Source organism: Bos mutus, chromosome 16, assembly GCF_027580195.1.
Source record: "Bos mutus isolate GX-2022 chromosome 16, NWIPB_WYAK_1.1, whole genome shotgun sequence".
Classification (NCBI taxonomy): domain Eukaryota; kingdom Metazoa; phylum Chordata; class Mammalia; order Artiodactyla; family Bovidae; genus Bos; species Bos mutus.
Window position 1 is genome coordinate 5,066,140 of NC_091632.1, and position 24,313 is coordinate 5,090,452.

At 38.2% G+C, this 24,313-nt stretch overlaps 1 protein-coding gene across 1 annotated transcript in view; it reads right to left on the reverse strand.

Annotated features, from left to right (window-relative positions):
• Positions 1-1,264: 1,264 nt before the first annotated feature.
• LOC102287685 (complement factor H-like) overlaps positions 1,265-24,313 on the reverse strand; it is a 75,416-nt gene continuing 52,367 nt past the window's right edge. The window contains exons 12-17 of the mRNA XM_070384791.1: positions 15,973-16,181; positions 13,378-13,539; positions 10,952-11,128; positions 9,726-9,899; positions 2,895-3,077; positions 1,265-1,452 (exon numbers count right to left, since the gene is read on the reverse strand). Coding sequence (XP_070240892.1) covers positions 1,265-1,452; positions 2,895-3,077; positions 9,726-9,899; positions 10,952-11,128; positions 13,378-13,539; positions 15,973-16,181 — 1,093 coding nt within the window. The remainder of the gene's footprint in view (positions 1,453-2,894; positions 3,078-9,725; positions 9,900-10,951; positions 11,129-13,377; positions 13,540-15,972; positions 16,182-24,313) is intronic.

A 24,313-nucleotide genomic window follows, 5' to 3' on the forward strand; every position in this document is an offset into this window, starting at 1 on the left:
ACCTGGAGTTCATTACCAAATCGATCTCTAAAACTCATGTTGTGTCACTTTGCATATTTCTTTATTTTAGAAATATTTTGTGGTTCAAAGTTGATATACGTTAAAGACAGAAAAATTCAAGAATTCATGTAAGTAAAAAGAAGTTAAACACATTTTACACCTATTATCTCTGAATTCAACTCTAGCTATACTACATATTTTCTTGCATTTTTTTTTTGCCAATATTCATCTAGAAAAAGTTATTCAGTGCTTAAAGCAGAGTGTCTTTATTTGTGTGTGTTTATATTTAATATTGAAATTTTTAATCACTTATATGCCATGTTAGAGTAGTTATGCAATGTGATTCTCATTGTTCTTTATTTGAATTATTATGTGTACTTTGATAAGCATCTTGCAAAATATTATAAGATCCAACCAGTCCGGCCTAAAGGAAATCTGTCCTGAATGTTCATTGGGAGGACTGATGCTGAAGCTGAAACTCGAATATATTGGCCACCTGATGTGAAGAGCTGACTCATTTGAAAAGGCCCTGATGCTGGGAAAGATTTAAGGAGGGAGGAGAAAGGATCGACAGAGGATGAGATGGTTGAATGGCATCACTGAATGAATGGACATGAGTTTGAGTAAGCTCTGGGAGTTGCTGATGGACAGGGAGGCCTGGAGTGCTGCAGTGGGGTCACAAAGAGTCAGAAGCGACTGAGTGACTGAACTGAACTGAAAACATTATGTGTTTCATCATTTTTGATTTATTCATCTATTGATAGATGAGCAAAAGTTAGATAAACTACTGATGTTTAATTACTGACATAAATAAGTATGACATAGTTTGCTTCTATATGTTTGTTAGATGATATTATCAATATTTTGAATGTTTTCCATTTCTTTCCACACCTTTTTTCCCATGTATGCTAAAACAGAGTTTAAGAAATGCTCAGAAGAAAGCTTTAAGAAAGTTAGGAAACTGATGGATGGAAGGAGGCACGGAAGTGATTGAATCTAATTTCTTGCTGTAAATATTTCATGAACAGGACACGTAACATTTTGATATTCCAAGTTCAATGAGGTACTTTTAAGAAGTGATTCTTTGGTCTCCCATCATCTCTCAATTGTATTGTCCCCATAATATTGAACACAAATCTGATTTATGAATCAAGAATTTTAAAAATACTTGATAAAATAAACAGAATTGAATTAATAAGGAGAAATCTGAATACATGTACATATTTCAGATTTACAACTGCATTTAGTCAATGTTTTATCCACATCAAGGATACACCACTTTTCCTTCCTGACAAGTTGTTCGAAATGTATGTTGTGGTGTCATTCGACGATAACTATGTTGGCACATAAATACAATATTATCCTCTGTTTTAGAGTAAAGTTTTGTATCATGTTTCCATCTTAACTGTATGTGATGATTTTTCATTGTTTCTTCTGAAATTACACATGCCTCTAAAAAGAAAATAAACATGAACCTTTGAGTAATATACAAATATTTTCTTCAGAATTTTAGGGGTTCAAGAACTTTGGTCCATGAATTCTTCCTCAAATCTTTCCAAACCAATATACTGAAAATGTATAGTGTAGGTATCATCATATTAACAAAATTAATATTATAAGAATGAGATACTTTGTTTAGTGTAATAATTAAATGTTATAATGAAAAATTCATAATGTCAGTTATCATATGAAGAGCTTTCATAAAGGAGCCATTGTTACTTGAATATGAAATTTTCTAACTTTATTTCTATATACAGATATTAATACTCGGTGGTGAAGCATGCAACAGAATCAGTTCAGTTCAGTTCAGTCGCTCAGTAGTGTCTGACTCTTTACAACCCCATAAACCACGGCACACCAGGCCTCCCTGTCCATCACAAACTCCCGGAGTTCACTGAGATTCACGTCCATGGAGTCAGTGATGCCATCCAGCCATCTCATCCTCTGTCGTCCCCTTCTCCTCCTGCCCCCAATCCCTCCCAGCACCAGAGTCTTTTCCAATGACTCAACTCTTCGCATGAGGTGGCCAAAGTACTGGAGTTTCAGCTTTAGCATCATTCCTTCCAAAGAAATCCCAGGGCTGATCTCCTTCAGAATGGACTGGTTGGATCTCCTTGCAGTCTAAGGGACTCTCAAGAGTCTTCTCCAACACCACAGTTCAAAAGCATCAATTCTTCAGTGCTCAGCCTTCTTCACAGTCCAACTCTCACATCCATACATGACCACAGGAAAAACCATAGCCTTGACCAGATGGACCTTTGTTGGCAAAGTAATGTCTCTGCTTGGAATATGCTCTCTAGGTTGAACATAACTTTCCTTCCAAGGAGTAAATGTCTTTTAATTTCATGGCTGCAGTCACCATTTGCAGTGATTTTTGAGCCCCCCAAAATAAACTCTGACACTGTTTCCACTGTTTCCCCATCTATTTCCCATGAAGTGATGGGACCGGATGGCATGATCTTCGTTTTCTGAATGTTGAGCTTTAAGACAAACTTTTTCACTCTCCACTTTGACTTTCATCAAGAGGCTTTTTAGTTCCTCTTCACTTTCTGCCATAAGGGTGGTGTCATCTGCATATCTGAGGTTATTGATATTTCTCCCAGAAATCTTGATTCCAGCTTGTGCTTCTTCCAGCCCAGCATTTCTCATGATGTACTCTGCATATAAGTTAAATAAGCAGGGTGACAATATACAGCCTTGACATACTCCTTTTCTTATTTGGAACCAGTCTGTTGTTCCATGTCCAGTTCTAACTGTTGCTTCCTGACCTGAATACAAATTTATCAAGAGGCGATGGTTGTTATTTAATCCATAAAAATCATATTGAAAACAGTTAAACATCATGCTGAGTGTAAGGATTATCCCAGGATCCAAGAGAAGTTTAAAGCATTTACCTAAGCATTTTGGTGGTTCTGACCACTCTCCATTCTGACATACTACGTTTCTGTTTCCCCGAAGTTCATAGTAGGCCTGACACCGGTACTCAACAATCACTCCTGGAGGATATACTGATTTCAGGAGTGAGGTAATGTCTCCATTTTCTATTGTTGGAGGAGGCCCACATTTTCCTTGAGAGTTTAAAAAATAATGGTGTTTGCTTTATTCAAAGACAACCCCTAAAGTTTTAAATAAATAAAATAAAAATGCAGCCAAATATGTCATATTAAAACTTATGATTTCTGATGACAGAAATGATTTGTAGGAGGAATTTTAATCACTGAATCAGGAATACACATTTTAAGACCCTATTTTACCACCATGGAAGCACATATAGTACTTTAACAAATATGTCTGCTTTGCAGTGTCCTGATGTTCAACATGTTTTCTTTCAGAGTATATGCTGGAAAGATGGATAGCTAAGATTAAAAAATGTTACCCTTTTATACAACATGTTGCAGTGCCTGTGAAAAGAAATTTTTTGGCTTCCATTTCTGGACAAGATGAGGTAAAAATATTTGTGCTTATAGCATCTGCTAAGTATTCCTTCTGCCAAATAAAGGTTCTGAACATATTATAAAAACCAAAACAGGAGACTGTGAAACATGTAGTAAGTCAATCTGCTTAGGGACCTTTGGATTCAAAGAGTTATACTCAAGAGAGTCTTTTGGGTTTTCATCTTGCCTTCTATGTATCCTGAATGGGCCACGGAGACAGCAATCCAGAAATAACACAAGTTCAGAAAGAAAAGTTTCAAGAAGCAGTTGATCTCTTTAGGAAAAGGCCCAGAAAAGAGTAGCTAAGACACAGTTTTCACAATACTGACTTAGTCTAGAAATACTACACGAAGTGTGCACACTAAGTCCTTGTGTGCACCAGGACCCAGAGACCCCACAGAAACTAAGCCAGAATTGTATCTGAGTGTCTCCTGCAGAAGTACAGGTGAGCAGTGCACTGCTACAGGGGCAGGGGCTCTGGGTGCTGTAGACCTGGGTTTGCATAAGCTCTCTTGGAGGAGGCTGAAATTAACCCCACCACAGAGCTGTCAGAACTTACACAGGACTGCAGAAATAGACTTTTAGAGGGTACAAACAAAACCTTGTGCACAACAGACCCAAGAGATAGAAGCAGTGATCCCACAAGAGACTGAACCAGACTTGCCTGTCAGTGTCCAGGAGTCTTCAGCAGAGGCATGGGTTAGCAGTGGCCTGCTGCAGGTTTTGGGGCATTGAGTGCAGCAGTGTATGCATAAGACCTTTTGAAGAAGGTCACCAGTATCTTTCTTATCTCCACCATAGTTTGGCCACAGGACAAAAACAGAGAGGGAACACAGTCCCACCCATCAACAGAAAATTTGTGGAAAGATTTACTGAGCATGACTCCTTCCATCAGACCAAGACCCAGTTTCCCCCTGAGTTAGTCTCTCTCATCAGGAAGCTTCCATAAGCCTCTTATCCTCATCCATCAGAGGGCATACAGAATGAAAGCCACAATCACAGAAAGCTAACCAATCTGATCGCATGGACAACAGCCTTGTATAACTCCAAGAAACTCTGAGCCATGCTGTATAGGGCCACTCAAGATGGACGGGTCATGGTGGAGAGTTTTGACAAAATTCAGTCCACTGGAGAAGAGAATGGCAAACCACTTCAGTATTCTTGCCTTGAGAAGCCCATGAACATAATGAAAAGGCAAAAAGATAGGACACAGAAAGATGAACTCCTCAGGTGTGGAGGTGCCCAATATGTAGGAGATCAGTGGAGAAATAATTCCAGAAAGAACGAAGAGACAGAGAAAAAGCAAAAACAACACCCAATTGTAGGTGTGACTGGTGATGGAAGTAAAGTCTGATGCTGTAAAGAGCACTATTGCATAGGGACCTGGAATGTTAGGTCCATGAATCAAGGCAAATTGGAAGTGGCCAAACAGGAGACCGCAAGAATGAACATCGGCATTTTAAAAACCAGCAAACTAAAATGGACTGGAATGGGTGAATTTAACTCAGATGACCAGTATATCTACTACTGTGAGCAAGAATCCCTAAGAAGAAATGGAGTAGCCATGTTAGTCAAGAAAACAGTCTGAAATGCAGTGCTTGCATGCAATCTCAGAAATGACAAAATGATTGCTATTCATTTCCAAAGAAAACCATTAACTATCACCATAATCCAGGTCTATGCCCTAAACAGTAATGCTGAAGAAGTTGAAGTGGAATGGTTTTCTGAAGACGAACAAAATCTTCTAGAACCGACATCCCAAAAGATGTCCTTTTCATTATAGGGGACTTAAAAGCGAAATTGGGAAGTCAAGAGATAACTGGAGTAACAGGCAAATTTGGCATTATAGTACAAAATGAAGCAGGGCAAAGGGTAATAAAGTTTTGCCAAGAGAACACACTGGTCATAGAAAGCACCCTCTTCCAACAACACAAGTGAAAACTCTACACATGGACATCACCAAATGGCTAATACCAAAATCAGATTGATTATATTCTTTGCAGCCAAAGATGGAGAAGCTCTATACAGTCAGCAAAAACATGACTGGGAGCTGACTGTGGCTCAGATCATGAACTCTTTGTTGCCAAATTCATACTTAAATTGAAGAAAGATGTGAAAAACCACTAGACAATTCAGGGATGACCTAAATCAAATCCCTTATGATTATAGAGTGAAAGTGACAAATAGATTCAAGAGATTAGATCTGATAAGACAAAATGCCTGAACAACTATGGACAGAGTTTCCTGGGAGGCAGGGATCAAAACCATCCCCAATAAAAATAAATTTAAAAAGGTAAAATGGTTGCCTCTGTAGCCCTTACAAATAGTTTATAAAAGAAAAGACTCTAAAGGTAAAAGAGAAAAGTAAAGAGAAAACCATTTGAATGGATAGTTCCAAAGAACAGCAAGGAGAGATAAGAAAGCCTTCCTCAGTGTTCAGTGCAAAGAAATAGAGGAAAACAATAGATTGGGAAAGATTAGAGATATCTTCAAGAAACTTAGAGATATCTTCAAGAAACTTAGAGATACCAAGGACAGTTCATACAACGATGGGCAATATAAAGGACAAAAATGGTATGGATCCAACAGAAGTGAGAGATATTAAAAAGAAGTGGCAAGAATACACAGAAGAACTATACAAAAAAGATCTTCATGACCCAGATAACCACATTTGTGTGATCACTCACCTAGAGCCAGACATCCTAGAATACAAAGTCAAGTGGGCCTTAGGAAGCATCACTGCGAACAAAGCTAGTGGAGGTGAAGGAATTCCATTTGAGCTATTTCAAATCCTAAAAGATGATGCTCTTTAAGTACTGCACTCAATATGCCAACAAATTTTGAAAATATGGCAGTGACCACAGGACTGGAAAATGTTAGTTTTCATTCCAATACCAAATAATGTTCAAACTACCATACAATTACATTCATCTCACACATCAGTAAAGTAATGCTTAAGTTTCTCCAAGCTAGGTAGGCTTCAACAGCACGTGACCCACGAAATTCCTAATGTTCAAGCTGGATTCAGAGAAGGCAGAGGAACCAGAGATCAAATTGCCAACATTCATTGTATCATCAAAAATGCAAGAGAGTTCCACAAAATAATCTACTTCTGCTTTATTGACTACACCAAAGCCTTTGACTCTGTGGATCACAATGTGCTGTGGAAATAAACAGATGGCCATTCTGAAGGAGATCAGCCCTGGGATTTCTTTGGAAGGAATGATGCTAAAGCTGAAACTCCAGTACTTTGGCCACCTCATGTGAAGAGTTGACTCATTGGAAAAGACTCTGATGCTGGGAGGGATTGGGGGCAGGAGGAGAAGGGGATGACAGAGGATGAGATGGCTGGATGGCATTGCTGACTCGATGGACATGAGTCTGAGTGAACTCCGGGAGTTGGTGATGGACAGGGAGGCCTGGACTGCTGTGATTCATGGGGTCACAAAGAGTCGGACACGACTGAGTGACTGAACTGAACTGAACACCTTACCTGCCTCCTGAGAAATCTGTATGCAGGTAAAGAAGCCACAGTTAGAATCAGACATGGAAGAACAAACTGCTTCCAAATCAGGAAAGGAGTATATCAAGGATGTATACTGTCAGCCTGCTTACTTAACTTATAGGCAGAGTACATCATGCTAAATCCCAAGCTGGATGAAGGACAACCTGGAATCAAGATTGTCAGGAGAAATATCAACAAACTCAGATATGCAGATAATACCACCCTTATGGTAGAAAGTGAAGAAGAATTAAAGAGTCTCCTGATGAAAGTGAAAGAGGAGAGTAAAAAAGTTGGCTTAAAAATCAACACTTAGAGAACAAAGGTCATGGCATCCGGTACCATCACTTCATAGCAAATAGATGGTAAAGAATGGAAACAGTGACAGACTTTATTTTGGGGGGCTCCAAAACCACTGTAGATGGTGACTGAAGCCATGAAATTAAAAGACACTTGCTCCTTAGAAAAAAGTTATGACCTACCTAGACAGCATATTAAAGAGCAGAGATATTACTTTGCCAACAAATTTCTGTCTAGTGAAAGCTATGGTTTTTCCAGTTGTCATGTATGGATATGAGAGTTGGACTATAAAGAAAGCTGAGCATCGATAAATCGATGCTTTTGAACTGTGGTGTTGGAGAAGACTCTTGAGAGTCCCTTGGAATGTAAGGAGATCAAACCAGTCAGTCCTAAAGGGAATCAGTCCTGAATATTCATTGGAAGGACTGATGATGAAGCTGAAACTCCAATACTTTGGCCACCTGATGCAAAGGACTGACTCTTTGGAAAAGACCCTGATGCTGAGAAAGATCGAAAGCAGAAGGATAAGGGGTTGACAGAGGATTAGATGGTAGGATGGCATCACTGACTTGATGGACATGAGTTTAGTTAAACTTTCGGAGTTGGTGATGGACAGGGAAGCCTGGTATGGTGCAGTCCATGGGGTTGCAAAGAGTCAGACACAACTGAGCAACCAAACTGAACTGATTTAGTCTAGAAACACATGATGGCAGAAATCTAAGGCCAATTCTTTCCATGCTTTGATCTACAGGGTTCAAGTAAGCAGCCCAGATTTCCACCCACATAATAAAGGAATAAGAAACCTCTGCCTTTTCTCCTGGTGTCAGAGAAGGCCAGGTGGGACTTGCAACCTATGTGGCAGTAATGGAGGCCTGATTAATGAAGGAGTCCAATAATATCCTTAGTCTCAAGATATAAAAGCTCAAGTGTCCAAATACAGTTGAATATCATTTATCAAACCAAAGACCAGGTAAACCTCAAAAGAGAAAAAACAATCAACAGAAGACAACACTGAGATGACACAGATATTGAAATCATTGGATGATGGTTTTTAAAAATCTAGTCCAATTGATAGAACTAGAAAGATTATTATAAAACCACATGGTTCAGCAATATATTGCAGATGGCAGAAGGATCAATAAGTTTAATATTAACTAACTTTGAAAATAGACTGAAAAGAAAATGGACATAGCTTCAAGGACCTGTGGGAAGATAGCAAAGAACTGTTGACCATGAAGTTGAAAATAAAGAATAAGAGATAAAAAAAAATAATGGCTGATTCCCTGTGCAATCATTTTCTGATGGCCTAAATGGAAAGGAAATCCAAAAGAATGGGGATATGTGTATGTATATGTTTAGCTGATTCACTTTGATGTGCAGTGAAACTGACACTATATTGTATAGGAAATATACTCCAAAATTATTTTTTTCAATAATGGCTGAAAATTTCTCAAATAGGGCATATGACTTAGCAATTAACCAAAAACAACTACATATTAAAACTGCTCAGTGAATTCCAAATGGGATGGAGCCAAAGAACTTAATGTCAAGATACATCATAATCAGTACCTGTTGTGTTGTTCAGTCATTCAGTTGTTTCTGACTGTTTGCAACCCCACGGATTGTAGCAAGCCAGGCTTCCCTGTCCTTCATTAACCCCCAGGAGTTTGCTCAAAGTCATGTCCATTCTGTCGATCATGCCATGCAACCATCTCATCCTCTGATGTCCCTTCTCCTGCCCTTAAACTTTTCCAACATCATGGTCTAATCCAGTGAGTCAGCTCTTCTCATCAGGTGGCCAAAATACTGGAGCTTCAACTTTACCATTAGTCTTTCCAATGAATATTCAGGACTGATTTCTTTGAGGATTGACTGGCTTGATCTCCTTTCAGGATAAGGGACTCTCAAGAGTCTTCTCCAGCACCACAGTTCAAAAAAAATCAGTTCTTTGGTACTCAGCCTTCTTTGTGGTCAAACATTCATATCCATACATGACTGCTTGAAAAACTATCATTGACAATAAGAACCTTTGTTAGGACATCACCTTGTAGGATTTGAAATAGCTCTGCTGGGACTCAGCTAGTAACCTACCTTTAAATATCATACATAGTTATAGCTGCCCACATCTATGTCATATTTTGTGATCAGGCCCCAGCTGCTTATTCCATGTCTCAAAGTGGAATTTCTTGGGCTGTTAAATGTAACTATGGTATATTTTACACACTTATTCTTCAGAAAACAACTGACTATCTTAATGTTTTAAGACAGGAAATGTCCCATGATTCCAACTGCTCAAATCTAGTCAACACTGTCATACAATAAACATGTTAGATTACATATTAAGACCACAAAAGAACTGGATTTTCAGCACCATTTTTTTTTGCAACTAAAAATTATTCCAGAAAGGCTACTTCATCCTAATTTTGATTCAATATATCTTGTTATTATATTCTCTAAATTGGGTGGACAGGGTGAGTAAGATACTCTACCTTTACACTGAGGTGGTTCTGTCCAAGTTCCATTTAAACATATGACTTCTATCTCCCCAAAAAGGTCATAATTCCCAATGCATTCATAACGTGCTCTCTCACCACTTTGATATCTAGACTTCTGATTGTGTATAATAGCATTTTCCACTTGAGGTGGATTCACACAGGAAACATCTGAATAGAAAGATAAAAAAGTATCTCTAATATAATGATTATCATGAACAGCAAGGAGGAAATAGAATGTCAAATATATTCCATGGTTGTTTTGATTCAACAGTTAATCTGTCATGAAAGACTGCTAATTGTCATCAGTTTATATGTAAGGTTAAGGGAAAGGAAATAAAGCAATATTTTTCAGCATGAATTAAACTTCTGTATCTTAAATCTCTCCCCTATACTTCACTAGAAAAGTGATACACAATTTTTAGGGCACTGAAAAAAGAGTTTTCCTGGAAATCTCTTTTTGAGGTTAGTAAAATAAAAATTATAAAGTATATAAATTCAAAATGAATTTATAAATCATAAACAAAACATAATAAAAATATCATTTGACATCAAGATTTTGTTTACATTCATCCTGTTTATGAGATATAACTTTAGGGCCTTTCAGAAAATAAACACAGTAGGTTCTTCTTTAGAGACTTGATCAAGAATTAACACACTCTGAAGAATACTATAGTTGCAAGGAGAAGATGATTAATTAAAGATTTGAACAGAAGATCTGGAAAAATAATAGAAAAATAAAGTGTAAATTTAAAAAACTATACTTTAATGATATTTTGGGGCAAATGCTAAGGACATCACCATCAATGATGTGCATTCCTCAGTGTGATTCAGGGGATGAAGAGGCTGTAACTACAAGAGGCTGTAGCCATGGGTCCTAAACTGAAATATACACAGAATTCCTTGGGAATCATCAAGACATTGTCAGAGTTGCAGCCCCAGAGGTTTAGATTCAACAAGTCTGAGTGAGCCTGTGAATCTGCTTGCATATCTAACAGTTTACAGAATGTGCTGAGAATGCTCTTCCAGGACTGTGCTTTGAGAACTATTGGGCTACAACACCAAACACTGGGAACACAAGTCCATCTCTTTTTATGTTCAGGCACAAACTGCTTTTGACCTGGCCTAAAAGTAATCTATGTCCATTTAATGATAGTGGAGGCAATTTTCTACATTATATTACTTCAGATACTTATATAAATTTTAAAATTTTACCAAAGTACCTCTACATGCTGGCCTTCCTATCCATTTGCTCTTAATACACTGTATAGTATTAGATCCATCCAACTGATAATATGATAGACACTTAAAAGCCACTTGTTCTCCTGACCTATAGAAATCCTTCTCCTGATCTATGAGTACAGCATCCTCAAAGGTGGGCAAGTTAACACAATTTGTGCCTGAAAGAAAAAAGAATATGCATTTGTTTAGTACATCTTTAAAGATTCATAGCCACCACTGATTATATTCCAGAAAATAAATAGTTACATATCAAACCAATGAATATTTACAGCATTTCTCTTATACCTAGAGACAAATGTCAGAAATCTTGATTTAGTCACATTGACTGTCTCTATATTATCAAAAATACAACATGGGAATGGTGACATTCTAAGAGGTAGAGCTGCATACTTCTCAAATTTAAATTCTCTTCTCCCATGACAGCCCATCTAAATTATGAATGTTTCTATTTTTGCCTTTATCAAAAATATGTTATCTTGAATTATGTTAAATGTCTTAGAAAATTGCATATTACAAATAAATGATTGATAAATTAACAGCAAATTGGGTAGTGATAAGAGCAGAGTTCAGCCATAGTACAGGAACAGAGACCTGAAATCTGTGATGTATATCAGAGGATGTTCAAACTGCACCTTAAATGATGTGAAACTAAGACAATTTAGCTGGTGTTATCAAATTGCCAACCTCCATTGGATCACAGAAAAAGCAAGGGAATTCCAGATAAACATCTACTTCTGCTTCATTGACTATGCTAAAGCCCTTGATTGTGTGGATCACAACAAACTGTAGAAAATTCTTGAAGAGATGGGAATATCAGACCACCTTACCTTCCTCTGAGAAAACTCTATGTGGGTGAAGAAGTATCAGTTAGATATGTACATGGACAATTGACTGGGTCAAAATTGGAAAAAGAGTACTTTACGGGTGTATATTGTCATCCTGCTTATTTAACTTATATGCAGAGTACATCATGCAAAATACCTGGCTGGATGAAGCTCAAGGTGGCATCAAGATTGCCAGGAGAAATACCAATAACCTCAGCTATGCCTCAGGTGACACCACCTTAAGGGCAGAAAGTAAAGAGGAACTAAAGGGGCTCTTGGTGAAGGTGAAAGAAGAGACTGAAAATGCTGGCTTAGAACTCAACATTCAAAAAATGAGATCATGGCACCTGGTCCCATCACTGCATGGCAAATAGATGGGGAAAAAATGAAAACAGTGACAGACTTCATTTTCTTGGGCTCTAAAATCACTGCTGTTTGTGACTGCAGCCATGAAATTAAACGGTGCTTGCTCCTTGGAACAAAAGCTATGACAAACCTCGAGAGCATATTAAAAAGCAGAGCCATCACTTTGCCAACAAGTCCGCCTAGTCAAAGCTATGACTTTTCCAGTAGTCATGGACAAATTTGAGAGTTGGACAATAAAGAAGTCTGAGTGCCAAAGAATTGATACTTTTGAACTGTGGTGCTGAAGAAGAGTCTTGAGAGTCCCTTGCACTTCAAGATCAAGCCAGTCAACCCTAAAAGAAATCGATCCTGAATATTCAGTGGAAGGACTGATGCTGAAGCTGAAGCTCCAAGACTTTGGTCACCCGATGAAAGTGAAAGTGAAAGTGAAAATGAGTGAAGTCCCTAAGTCGTGTCCGACTCTTTGCGACCCCACGGACTGTAGCTTACGAGGCTCCTCTGTCCATGGGATTTTCCAGGCAAGAGTACTGGAGTGGGTTGCCATTTCCTTCCCCGGAGGATCTTCCCGACCCAGGCATTGAACCTAGGTCTCCCACATTATAGGCAGATGCTTTATCATTTGAGCCATCAGGGAAGTCACCTGATACAAAAAGCCAACTCTTTGGAAAAGACCCTAATGCTGGGAAAGATTGAGGATAGGAGGAGAGGGGACTGCAAAGGATGAGATGGTTGAATGGCATCACCAGTTCAATGGACATGAGTTTAAGCAAACTCCAGGAGACAGTGAAGGACAGGGACGCCTGGCTTCCTACAGTCCATGAGGTTGCAAAGAGTCAGAAATGACTGAATACTTAACTGCAACAACAAATCAAACTTTCCGTGGTAGCTCAGATGGTAAAGCGTCTTCGTATAATGCAGGAGACCTGGGTTCGATTCCTGGAGACGGAAATGGCAACCCACTCCAGTTTTCTTGCCTGGAGAATTCCATGGCCCGAGGAGCTTGGTAAGCTACAGTCCATGGAGTCACAAAGAGTTGGACACGACTGAGAGATTTCATTTTATTATTTCTAGGGTTATTAATTCTCTACCAGAATTCAGAACTTTTCATAGATACCTTGTTAAATTCTAGAATTACTGTTTAGTTTCGTATTTGTGCCATTTATGCTTTGAATTAAAAGATATTTGTCAGCTTAAGAATAAAAGGGAAAACACTATACTTATACAATTTTGTGGACAAGACCATTTCCTTCCTAAACATCTTACAGATGCAGGTCCATCAGTTCCAAACCCTTCATCACATTTGTAAGTAACTTTTTCTCCATATTGGTAACTGTCTTTCTTGTGAGATACAACACCATTCAGAATATAAGGTGGAAGTCCTGGGAAGAAATAAAAAAAAAAAATGATTTCATGTTTTACTAACTTTGAAATTTAACTTGATGTACTGGGTCAACATATTTGGTAATTTTACTTGAAAATAATAAATGATTATACAGGAACCTCCATGACATGGGAGAAAAGTGCACAAATTTTTCCTAAAATCACCATTCTGGTGTGTGTCCACTTGAGCAAGAACTTGAAACAGAAATTATCAATATATGAAAGAAACCATCAGTGCTGCTCTAACCAATCATGAGTAATAAAAGAAAAACACAATGAGGCTCCAAACATCATCTCAGGAAAAGTACTATATTTTGTAAGAAATTAAAAGGGATTTTAGGGAAGACATATGACATATTTTTGAAACTTTAATTGATAGGAATATAAATAGGTTTACTAATATGAATAGTTAAGTTTAATTTTAGTGCACATCCAGTGTTAATACAAAATAATTGCCAGATTGAAAAGTGATTCTATACAGAAGAAACAAATTTTTAATTAGAAAAATGATTAATTTTATATGTAAAATTTTATTTAACATATAAATATATACATTTTATTTCCATACATAAATTACCTATAAATAGATGTTACTTGATGTATTTAGAATGGGAAAGACTAGAGATCTCTGCAAGAAAATCAGAGATACCAGAGGAACATTTCATGCAAAGATGGGCTCAATAAAGGACAGAAATGGTATGGACCTAACAGAAGCAGAAGATATTAAGAAGAGATGGCAAGAATACACAGAAGAACTGTACAAAAAAGTTCTTCACGACCCAGATAATCACGATGGTGTGATCATTGACCTAGAGCCAGACATCCTGGAATGTGAAGTCAAGTGGGCCTTAGAAAGCATCACTAGGAACAAAGCTAGTGGAGGTGATAGAATTCCAGTTGAGCTATTCCAAACCCTGAAAGATGATGTTGTGAAAGTGCTGCACTCAATATGCCAGCAAATTTGGAAAATTCAGCAGTGGCCACAGGACTGGAAAAGGTCAGTTTTCATTCCAATCCCAAAGAAAGGCAATGCCAAAGAATGCTCAAACTACCGCACAATTGCACTCATCTCACACGCAGTAAAGTAATGCTCAAAATTCTCCAAGCCAGGCTTCAGCAATATGTGAACCATGAATTTCCTGATGTTCAAGCTGGTTTTAGAAAAGGCAGAGGAACCAGAGATCAAATTGCCAACATCTGCTGGATCATGGAAAAAGCAAGAGAGTTCCAGAAAAATATCTATTCTGCTTTATTGACTACGCCAAAGCCTTTGACTATGTGGATCACAATAAACTGTGGAAAATTTTGAAAAAGATTGGAAAAGCAGACCAGCTGAACTGCCTCTTGAGAAATTTGTATGCAGGTCAGGAAGCAACAGTTAGAACTGGACATGGAACAACAGACTGGTTCCAAATAGGAAAAGGAGTATGTCAAGGCTGTATATTGTCACCCTGTTATTTAACTTCTATGCAGAGTACATCATGAGAAACGCTGGACTGGAAGAAACAAGCTGGAATCAAGATTGCCGGGAGAAATATCAAGAACCTCAGATATGCAGATGACACCACCCTTATGGTAGAAAGTGAAGAGGAACTCAAAAGCCTCTTGATGAAAGTGAAAGTGGAGAGTGAAAAAGTTGGCTTAAAGCTCAACATTCAGAAAACAAAGATCATGGCATCCAGTCTCATCACTTCATGGGAAATAGATGGGGAAACAGTGGAAACAGCATCAGACTTTATTTTTCTGGGCTCCAAAATCACTGAAAATGGTGACTGCAGCCATGAAATTAAAAGATACTTACTCCTTAGAAGGAAAGTTATGACCAACCTAGATAGCATATTCAAAAGCAGAGATCTTTGCAAACAAAGGTTCGTCTAGTCAAGGCTATGGTTTTTCCTGTGGTCATGTATGGATGTGAGAGTTGGACTGTGAAGAAGGCTGAGCGCCAAAGAATTGATGCTTTTGAACTGTCGTGTTGGAGAAGACTCTTGAGAGTCCCTTGGACTGCAAGGAGATCCAACCAGTCCATTCTGAAGGAGATCAGCCCTAGGATTTCTTTGGAAGGAATGTTGCTAAAGCTGAAACTCCAGTACTTTGGCCACCTCATGCGAAGAGTTGACTTATTGGAAAAGACTCATGCTAGGAGGGATTGGGGGCAAGAGGAAAAGGGGACAACAGAGGATGTGATGGCTGGATGGCATCACTGACTCCATGGATGTGAGTCTGAGTGAACTCTGGGAGTTGGTGATGGACAGGGAGGCCTGGCGTGCTGCGATTCATGGGGTCGCAAAGAGTCAGACACAACTGAGGGACTGATCTGATCTGATCTGATGTATTTAGAAATAAAGGATCAAATCTCATGACTTTGATGACAATTGATTAGTTTAATGAATGGTAATGAAAATAGATTTTGTTTTGCCTAGTGTCCTCACCTGCACACTGAGGTGGAGAGCTCCACTTTCCCATGTGGCATATTATCACATCATTTTCAGATATCTCGAAGCCTTCTTCACAGGCATAACTTAACTTCGTGCCATGTGCATACAGCCTTTGTTCATGTGTTTCTCTCCTTTCTTCTGCACAGCTAGATGAGTTAATGGTTCCATAGTCTATTTGAGGTGGTTGAGAACATCCAATTTTTCTGTATGAAGTACAGAGGTCAAAGAGTAAAGTACAAATATAATCTTTAAATTAAAAATATTAATACAATCAAATATTACTTTGGATTTTAAAATAAGAATTGAAGAAAAATAATACTTGGAACAAGTTAAAGGTTTTTAAAACTCAAAAATATTAGATATGTGCAAGCTATTTGTCTCCATAAACACTATGCTGCTACTACTTGTTCAGTATGCCCCTTCATCCTTTTTGAAATGAATTTCTTATTGAAATGTTGGATGTATAACAGTATGTTAGCTTCAAATGGGCTACAAAATGATTTTACTTTTACATACATTATACAATGACTGCCAGTATGTCTAGTAGCAATCTGTCCGTATCAAATTTATTACAATATTATTGACCATATTCTGTATGCTGTATATTACATCCCCCTGGCTTCTTTATTACTTAACTGGAGTTTTTACTTCTAAATCCCCTGTATCTACCTTGCCAACCCCCTCCTCTTTTCTTGCAACAACTCAATTTTTTGTATCCATATGAGCCTGTTTTCCTTTGGTTTTGTTTTATTTTTAGATCCCATAAATAAGTGAAATCATGTGGCATTCGTCTTTTTCTATCTTACCTACTTCACTTAAAATAATACATCCTAGACACATCCACCAGAGAAGGCAATGGCACCCCATTCCAGTACTCTTGCCTGGAAAATCCCATGGACGGAAGAGCCTGGTGGGCTGTGGTCCATGGGGTCATGAAGAGTCTGACACGACTGAGCAACTTCACTTTCACTTTTCACTTTCATGCATTGGAGAAGGAAATGGCAACCCACTCCAGTGTTCTTGCCTGGAGAATCCTAGGGACGGGGGATCCTGATGAGATGCCGTCTATGGGGTCGCACAGAGTCGGACACGACTGAAGCAACTTAGTAGTAGCAGACACATCCATGTTGTTGAAAATGGAAATGTTTCATATTTTATGGCTTGGTTATAGTTCATATTGCATGTATATATATAAAACATCTTCTTTATCTACCTATCAGTGGACTTTCTAGGTTGCTTCCAAATCCTGGTTATTGTATGCAATGGTGCAATGAACATTGGAGTACGTGTATCTTTTTAGATTAGTGTTTTTGGTTCCTTTGAATAAATACCCAGTAGTGGAATTGCTGGATCATACGGTAGTTCTATTTTTATTTTTTAAAGGAAACTCTATCCTCTTTTCCATAGCAACTCTGCCTGTTTACAACCCTACCAACAGTGCACAAATATTCTCTTTTCTTCACATCTTTGACAACACTTGATATTGTCCTTTTCATGGTAGCCATTATGACAGGTGTGAAAGGACATCACACTATGGTTGCAATATGGTTTTCCTGGATACAGTAGTCTTGGCTGCAAGTTTTTTTTACTTTCATCTCTTTGAATATGTTGTGCCAGTCCCTTGTGACCAAAAAAAGATTCTTCAGAAGCTGCTGATACTTGTAAGGGTCTCCTTGTAGGTAACTACTGTCTTTTCTCTTGAAGGAGAAGAGGGTGACAGAGGATGAGATGGTTGGATGGCATCACCAATTCAATGGACATGAACTTCGGCAAACTCTGGGAGATGGTGAGAGACAGGGAAGCCTGGCCTGTTGCAGTCCATGGAGTCACAAATTGTTGTACATGACTTGGCAACAGAACAACAACCTTTAAAATATTAATTAATTTATTTTAATTGGAGGCTAACTACTTTACAATATTTTGTTTTTTTTTTTTTTTGCCATACATTACATGAGTCAGCCATGGGTATAGCCCAATCCTGAACCCCACTTCCACCTCCCTCCTTATTCCACCCCTCTGGGTTGTCCCAGTGCACCAGCTTTGAGTGCCCTGTTTCATGCATCGAACTTAGGGGTGATCTATTTCACATATGGTAATATACATGTTTCAATGCTATTCTCTCAAATCATCCCCACCTCGCCTTCTCCCACAGAGTCCAAAAGTCTGTTCTTTATATCTGTGTCTCTTTTGCTGTCTCACATATAGGGTCGTGGTGACCATCTTTCTAAATTCCATATGTATTTATTAATATACTGTATTGGTGTTTTTCTTTCTGACTTACATCACTGTATAATAGGTTCCAGTTTCATCCACCTCATTAGAACTGATTCAAATGTTTTCTTTTTAATACCTGTCTAATATTCCTTTGTGTATATGTACCACAGCTTTCCTATCCTTTTTTTTTTTTTTTCTGTCAATGGGCATCTAGGTTGCTTTCATGTCCTAGCTATTGTAAACAGTGCTATGATGAACATTGTGGTATATGGGTCTCTTTCAATTCTGGTTTCCTCAGTGTGTATGCCTAGCAGTGGGATTGCTGGCATTCCATTGTCATATGGCAGATCTATTTTCAGTTTTTTAAGAAATCTCCACACTGTTCTCCATAGTAACTGTACTAGTTTGCATTTCAACCAACAGTGTAAGAGGGTTCACTTTTCTCTGCACCCTCTTCAGCATTTATTGTTTGTAGACTTTTGATAACAGTCATTTTGACCAGCATGAGATGGTACCTCATTGTGGTTTTGATTTGCAACTCTCTGATAATGAGTAATGTTGAGCATTTTTTCATGTGCTTATTAGCCATATGAATCATTTCTTTGAAAAAATGTCTGTTTATTTTTTGGCCTATTTTTGGATTGGGTCATTTATTTTTCTGGTATTGAGCTGTATGAGTTGTTTGTATATTTTTGAGATTAGTTCTTTGTCAGTTGCTTCATTTGCTATTATTTACTCGTACTCTGAAGGCTGTCTTTTCATCTTTATTACAGTTTCCTTCGATGCACAAAAGCTTTTAAGTTTAATTAGGTCCATTTGTTTATTTTTGCTTTTATTTCCATCAGTATTGAAGATGGGTTATAGATAATCTGCTGTGATTTATGTCAGAGAGTGTATTGCATAAGTTTTCCTGTAGGAGTTTTATAGTTTCTGTTTTACATTTAGATCTTTAATCCATTTTGAGTTTATTTTTGTGTATGGTTAGAAAGTGTTCTAGTTTCATTCTTTTACAAGTGGTTGACCAGTTTTCCCAGCACTACTTGTTAAAGCAATTGTCTTTTATCCATTGTATATTTTTGTCTCCTTTGTCAAAGATAAGGTGTCCATATGTGCGTGGATTTATCTCTGGGCTTTCTATTTTATTTCATTGATCTATATTTCTGGCTTGTGCCAGTACCATACCGTATTGATGACTGTAGCTTTGTAGTGTAGTCTGAAGTCAGTCGTGCTGATTCCTCCAGTTCCATTCTTCTTTCTTAAGATTGCTTTGGTTATTCGAGATTCTTTTGTATTTCCATACAAGTTGTTAAATTATTTGTTCTACTTCTGTGAAAATTGATAGGGATTATATTGAATCTATAGATTGCTTTGGGTAGTATACTCATTTTCACTGTGCTGATTTTTCTGATCCATGAACACAGTGTATTTCTCCAACAATTTGTGTCATCTTTGATATCTTTCATCAGTGTTTTATAGCTTTCTATATATAAGTATTTTGTTTCTTTAGGTAGACTTACTCTTAAGTATTTTATTCTTTTCATCGCAATGGTGAATGGGATTGTTTCCTTAATTTCTCTTTCTGTTTTCTCATTGTTAATGTATAGGAATGCAAGGGATATCTGTGTATTAATTTTATATCCTGCAACTTTACTGTATTAATTTCTTAGCCCCAATAATTTTCTGGTGGTGTCTTTAGGGTTTACTATGTAGAGAATCATGTCATCTGCAAACAGTGAGAGATTAACTTCTTCTTTTCCAATCTGGATTCCTTTTATTTCCATTTCTACTGTGATTGCTGTCACTAAAACTTTCAAAACTATGTTGAATAGTAGTGGTGAGAGTGGGCACCCTTGTCTTGTTCCTGATCTTATGGGGAATGCTTTCAATTTTTTGCCATTGAAGATAATGTTTGCTGTGGGCTTATCATATATGGCTTTTATTATGTTGAGGTATGTTCCTTTTAGGCCTGCTTTCTGGAGAGTTTTTGTCATAAATGGATTTTGAATTTTTTTCAAGGCTTTATTTACATATATTGAGATAATCATATGGTTTTTACATTTTAATTTGTTAATGTGGTGTATCACATTGACTGATTTACAAATATCGAAGAAACCTTGCAACCCTGGAATAAAACCCACTTGGTCATGATGTATGATTTTTCTAATATGTTGCAGGATTCTGTTTACTAGAATTTTGTTGAAGAATTTAGCATCTATGTTCATCAGCAATATTGGCCTGTAGTTTTCTTTCTTTGTGACATCGTTGTCTAGTTTTGGAATTAGGATGATGGTGACCTCACAGAATGAATTTTGGAGTATATCTTCCTCTGCAATTTTCTGAAGAATTTGAGTAGGATCAGTTCAGTTCAGTTGAGTCACTCAGTTGTGTTCGACTCTTTGTGTCCCCATGAATTGCAGCACACCAGGCCTCCCTATTCATCACCAATTCCCGGAATACACACAAACTCATGTCCATGAAGTCGGTGATGCCATCCAGCCATCTCATCCTCTGTCGTCCCTTTCTCCTCCTGCCCCCAATCCTTCCCAGCACAAGAGTTTCAGCTTTAGCACCATTCCTTCCAAAGAACACCCAGGACTGATCTCCTTTGGAATGGACTTGTTGGATCTCCTTGCAGTTCAATGGACTCTCAAGAGTCTTCTCCAACATCACAGTTCAAAAGCATCAATTCTTCAGTACTCAGCTTTCTTCACAGTCCAACTTTCACACCCATACATGACCACTGGAAAAACCATAGCCTTGACTAGACGAACCTTTGTTGGCAAAGTAATGTCTCTGCTTTTGAATATGCTATCTAGGTCATAACTTTCCTTCCAAGGAGTAAATGTCTTTTAATTTCATGGCTGCAATCACCATCTGCAGTGATTTTGGAGCCCCCAAAAAATAAAGTCTGACACTGTTTCCACTGTTTCCCCATCTATTTCCCATGAAGTGATGGGACCAGATGCCATGATCTTAGTTTTCGGAATGTTGAGCTTTAAGCCAACTTTTTCACTCTCCTCTTTCACTTTCATCAAGAGGCTTTTTAGTTCCTCTTCACTTTCTGCCAAAAGGGTGGTATCATCTGCATATCTGAAGTTATTGATATTTCTCCAGGCAATCTTTATTCCAGCTTGCACTTCTTCCAGCCCAGCGTTTATCATGATGTACTCTGCATAGAAGTTAAATAAGCAGAGTGACAGTATACAGCCTTGACATACTCCTTTTCCTATTTGGAACCAGTCTGTTGTTCCATGTCCAGTTCTAACTGTTGCTTCCTGACCTGCATACAGATTTCTCAAGAGGCAGATCATGTGGTCTGGTATTCCCATCTCTTTCAGAATTTTCCACAGTTTATTGTGATCCACACAGTCAAAGACTTTGGCATAGTCAATAAAGCAGAAATAGATGTTTTTCTGGAACTCTCTTGCTTTTTCAGTGATCCAGCGGGTGTTGGCCATTTGATCTCTGGTTCCTCTGCCTTTTCTAATACCAGCGTAAACATCTGGAAGTTCACGGTTCATGTATTGCTGAAGCCTGGCTTGGAGAATTTTGAGCATTACTTTACTAGTGTGTGAGATGAGTGCAACTGTGTGGTATTCACTTTCACTTTCACTTTCTTTGGGCTTGGAATGAAAACTGACCTTTTCCAGTCCTGTGGCCACTGCTGAGTTTTCTAAATTTGCTGGCACATTGAGTGCCACCCTTTCACAGTATCATCTTTCAGGATTTGAAATAGCTCAACTGGAATTCCATCACCTCCACTAGCTTTGTTCGTAGTGATGTTTTCTAAGGACCACTTGATTTCACATTCCAGGATGTCTGGCTCTAGGTCAGTGATCACACCATCGTGATTATCTGGGTCATGAAGATCTTTTTTGTACAGTTCTTCTGTGTATTCTTGCCATCTCTTCTTAATATCTTCTGCTTCTGTTAGGTCCATACCATTTCTGTCCTTTATCGAGCTCATCTTTGCATGAAATGTTCCTCTGGTATCTCTGATTTTCTTGCAGAGATCTCTAGTCTTTCCCATTCTGTTGTTTTCCTCTATTTCTTTGTATTGATTGCTGAGGAAGGCTTTCTTATCTCTTCTTGCTATTCTTTGGAACTCTGCATTCAGATGTTTATATCTTTCCTTTTCTCCTTTGCTTTTGGCTTCTCTTCTTTTCACAGCTATTTATAAGGCCTCCCCAGACAGCCATTTTGCTTTTTTGCATTTCTTTTCTATGGGAATGGTCTTGATCCCTGTCTCCTGTACAATGTCACAAACCTCATTCCATAGTTCACCAGGCACGCTATCTATCAGATCTAGGCCCTTAAATCTATTTCTCACTTCCACTGTATAATCATAAGGGATATGATTTACATCATACCTGAATAGTCTAGTGGTTTTCCCTACTTTCTTCAATTTAAGTCTGAATTTGGCAATAAGGAGTTCATGGTCTGAGCCACAATCAGCTCCTGGTCTTGTTTTTGCTGAATGTATTATAGAGCTTCTCCATCTTTGGCTTTGAGAATATGGTCAATCTGATTTCGGTGTTGACCATCTGGTGATGTCCATGCGTAAAGTCTTCTCTTGTGTTGTTGGAAGAGGGTGTTATGACCAGTGCATTTTCTTGGCAAAACTCTATTAGTCTTTGCCCTGTTTCATTCCGTATTCCAAGGCCAAATTTGCCTGTTACTCCAGGTGTTTCTTGACTTCCTACTTTTGCATTCCAGTCCCTATAATGAAAAGGACATCTTTTTTGGGTGTTAGTTCTAAAAGGTCTTGTAGGTCTTCATAGAACCGTTCAATTTCAGCTTCTTCAGGGTTACTGGTTGGGTATAGACTTGAATTACTGTGATATTGAATGGTTTGCCTTGGAAACGAACAGAGATCATTCTGTCGTTTTTGAGATTGCATCCAAGTACTGCATTTTGGACTCTTTTGTTGACCATGATGGCCACTCCATTTCTTCTGAGGGATTCCTGCCCTCAGTAGTAGATATAATGGTCATCTGAGTTAAATTAACCCATTCCAGTTCATTTCAGTTCGCTAATTCCTAGAATGTCGACATTCACTCTTGCCATCTCTTGTTTGACCATTCCCAATTTGCCTTGATTCATGCACCTGACATTCCATGTTCCTATGCAATATTGCTCTTTACAACATCGGATCTTGCTTCTATCACCAGTCACATCCACAGCTGGGTATTGTTTTTGCTTTGGCTCCATCCATTCATTCTTTCTGGAGTTATTTACTTAGCAATTAAACCACCACCATACCCAGTAATACGGCCCTTTGTGAAGATTGCACATATTAAGTATGCAATATCTTGAAATATAGTATAGATTGTTATTAAAACTTAGTTTTTCTTAATTTTATATCTTCTTAGGCAATTATCTTACTACTAAACATTCCTGGGGATACAAACTTCAAGGGAAGCTAGAAACGTTATCCTTACTAGCAAGTCATATCTCCAGATACAAACTGTGATTTCCTAACACTAAAATAAAGAAGAATATAGTGGAGAATGGACTAGGAAATCACACACAAAATTCTACAAATGACTTCATTAGAAATGAACTCTATATTTTAAAGCAGGTTTAGGTTCATAGCAAATGTGAGTGGAAAATACAGAGTTCCCAAACTCCCCACCACACACACACACACACGCACACACACACACACACAGTTTGAGATTTGTTTTAAGGATCTGGCTCATGTGATTGTGAAGACTGGTAGGTCTAAAACCTGAAGTGTAGGTGGCAGCCTGGAAAATTCAGGAAGGGTGTGTGTTGCAGTTTTTCCTTTGGAAGCCTTGAGAGGCAGAGTTCCTTTTTCCTGGAAGGAGCTCAATGTTTTATTTTAAAACTTCCATCAGAATGGATAAAATATACCCATGTTATGAAAGGTAATTTACTTTATTCAAAGTTTGTGATTAAATGTTAATTGGAAATGGCAACCCACTCCAGTGTTCTTGCCTGGAGAATCCCAGGGACGGGGGAGCCTGGTGGGCTGCTGTCTATGGGGTCACACAGAGTCTGACATGACTGAAGCGACTTAGCAGCAGCAACAGCAGCAGCATATCTTTAAGATGCCTTCAGAGAAACAGCCAAACTGGTTTGACCAAGCTACTGAGTA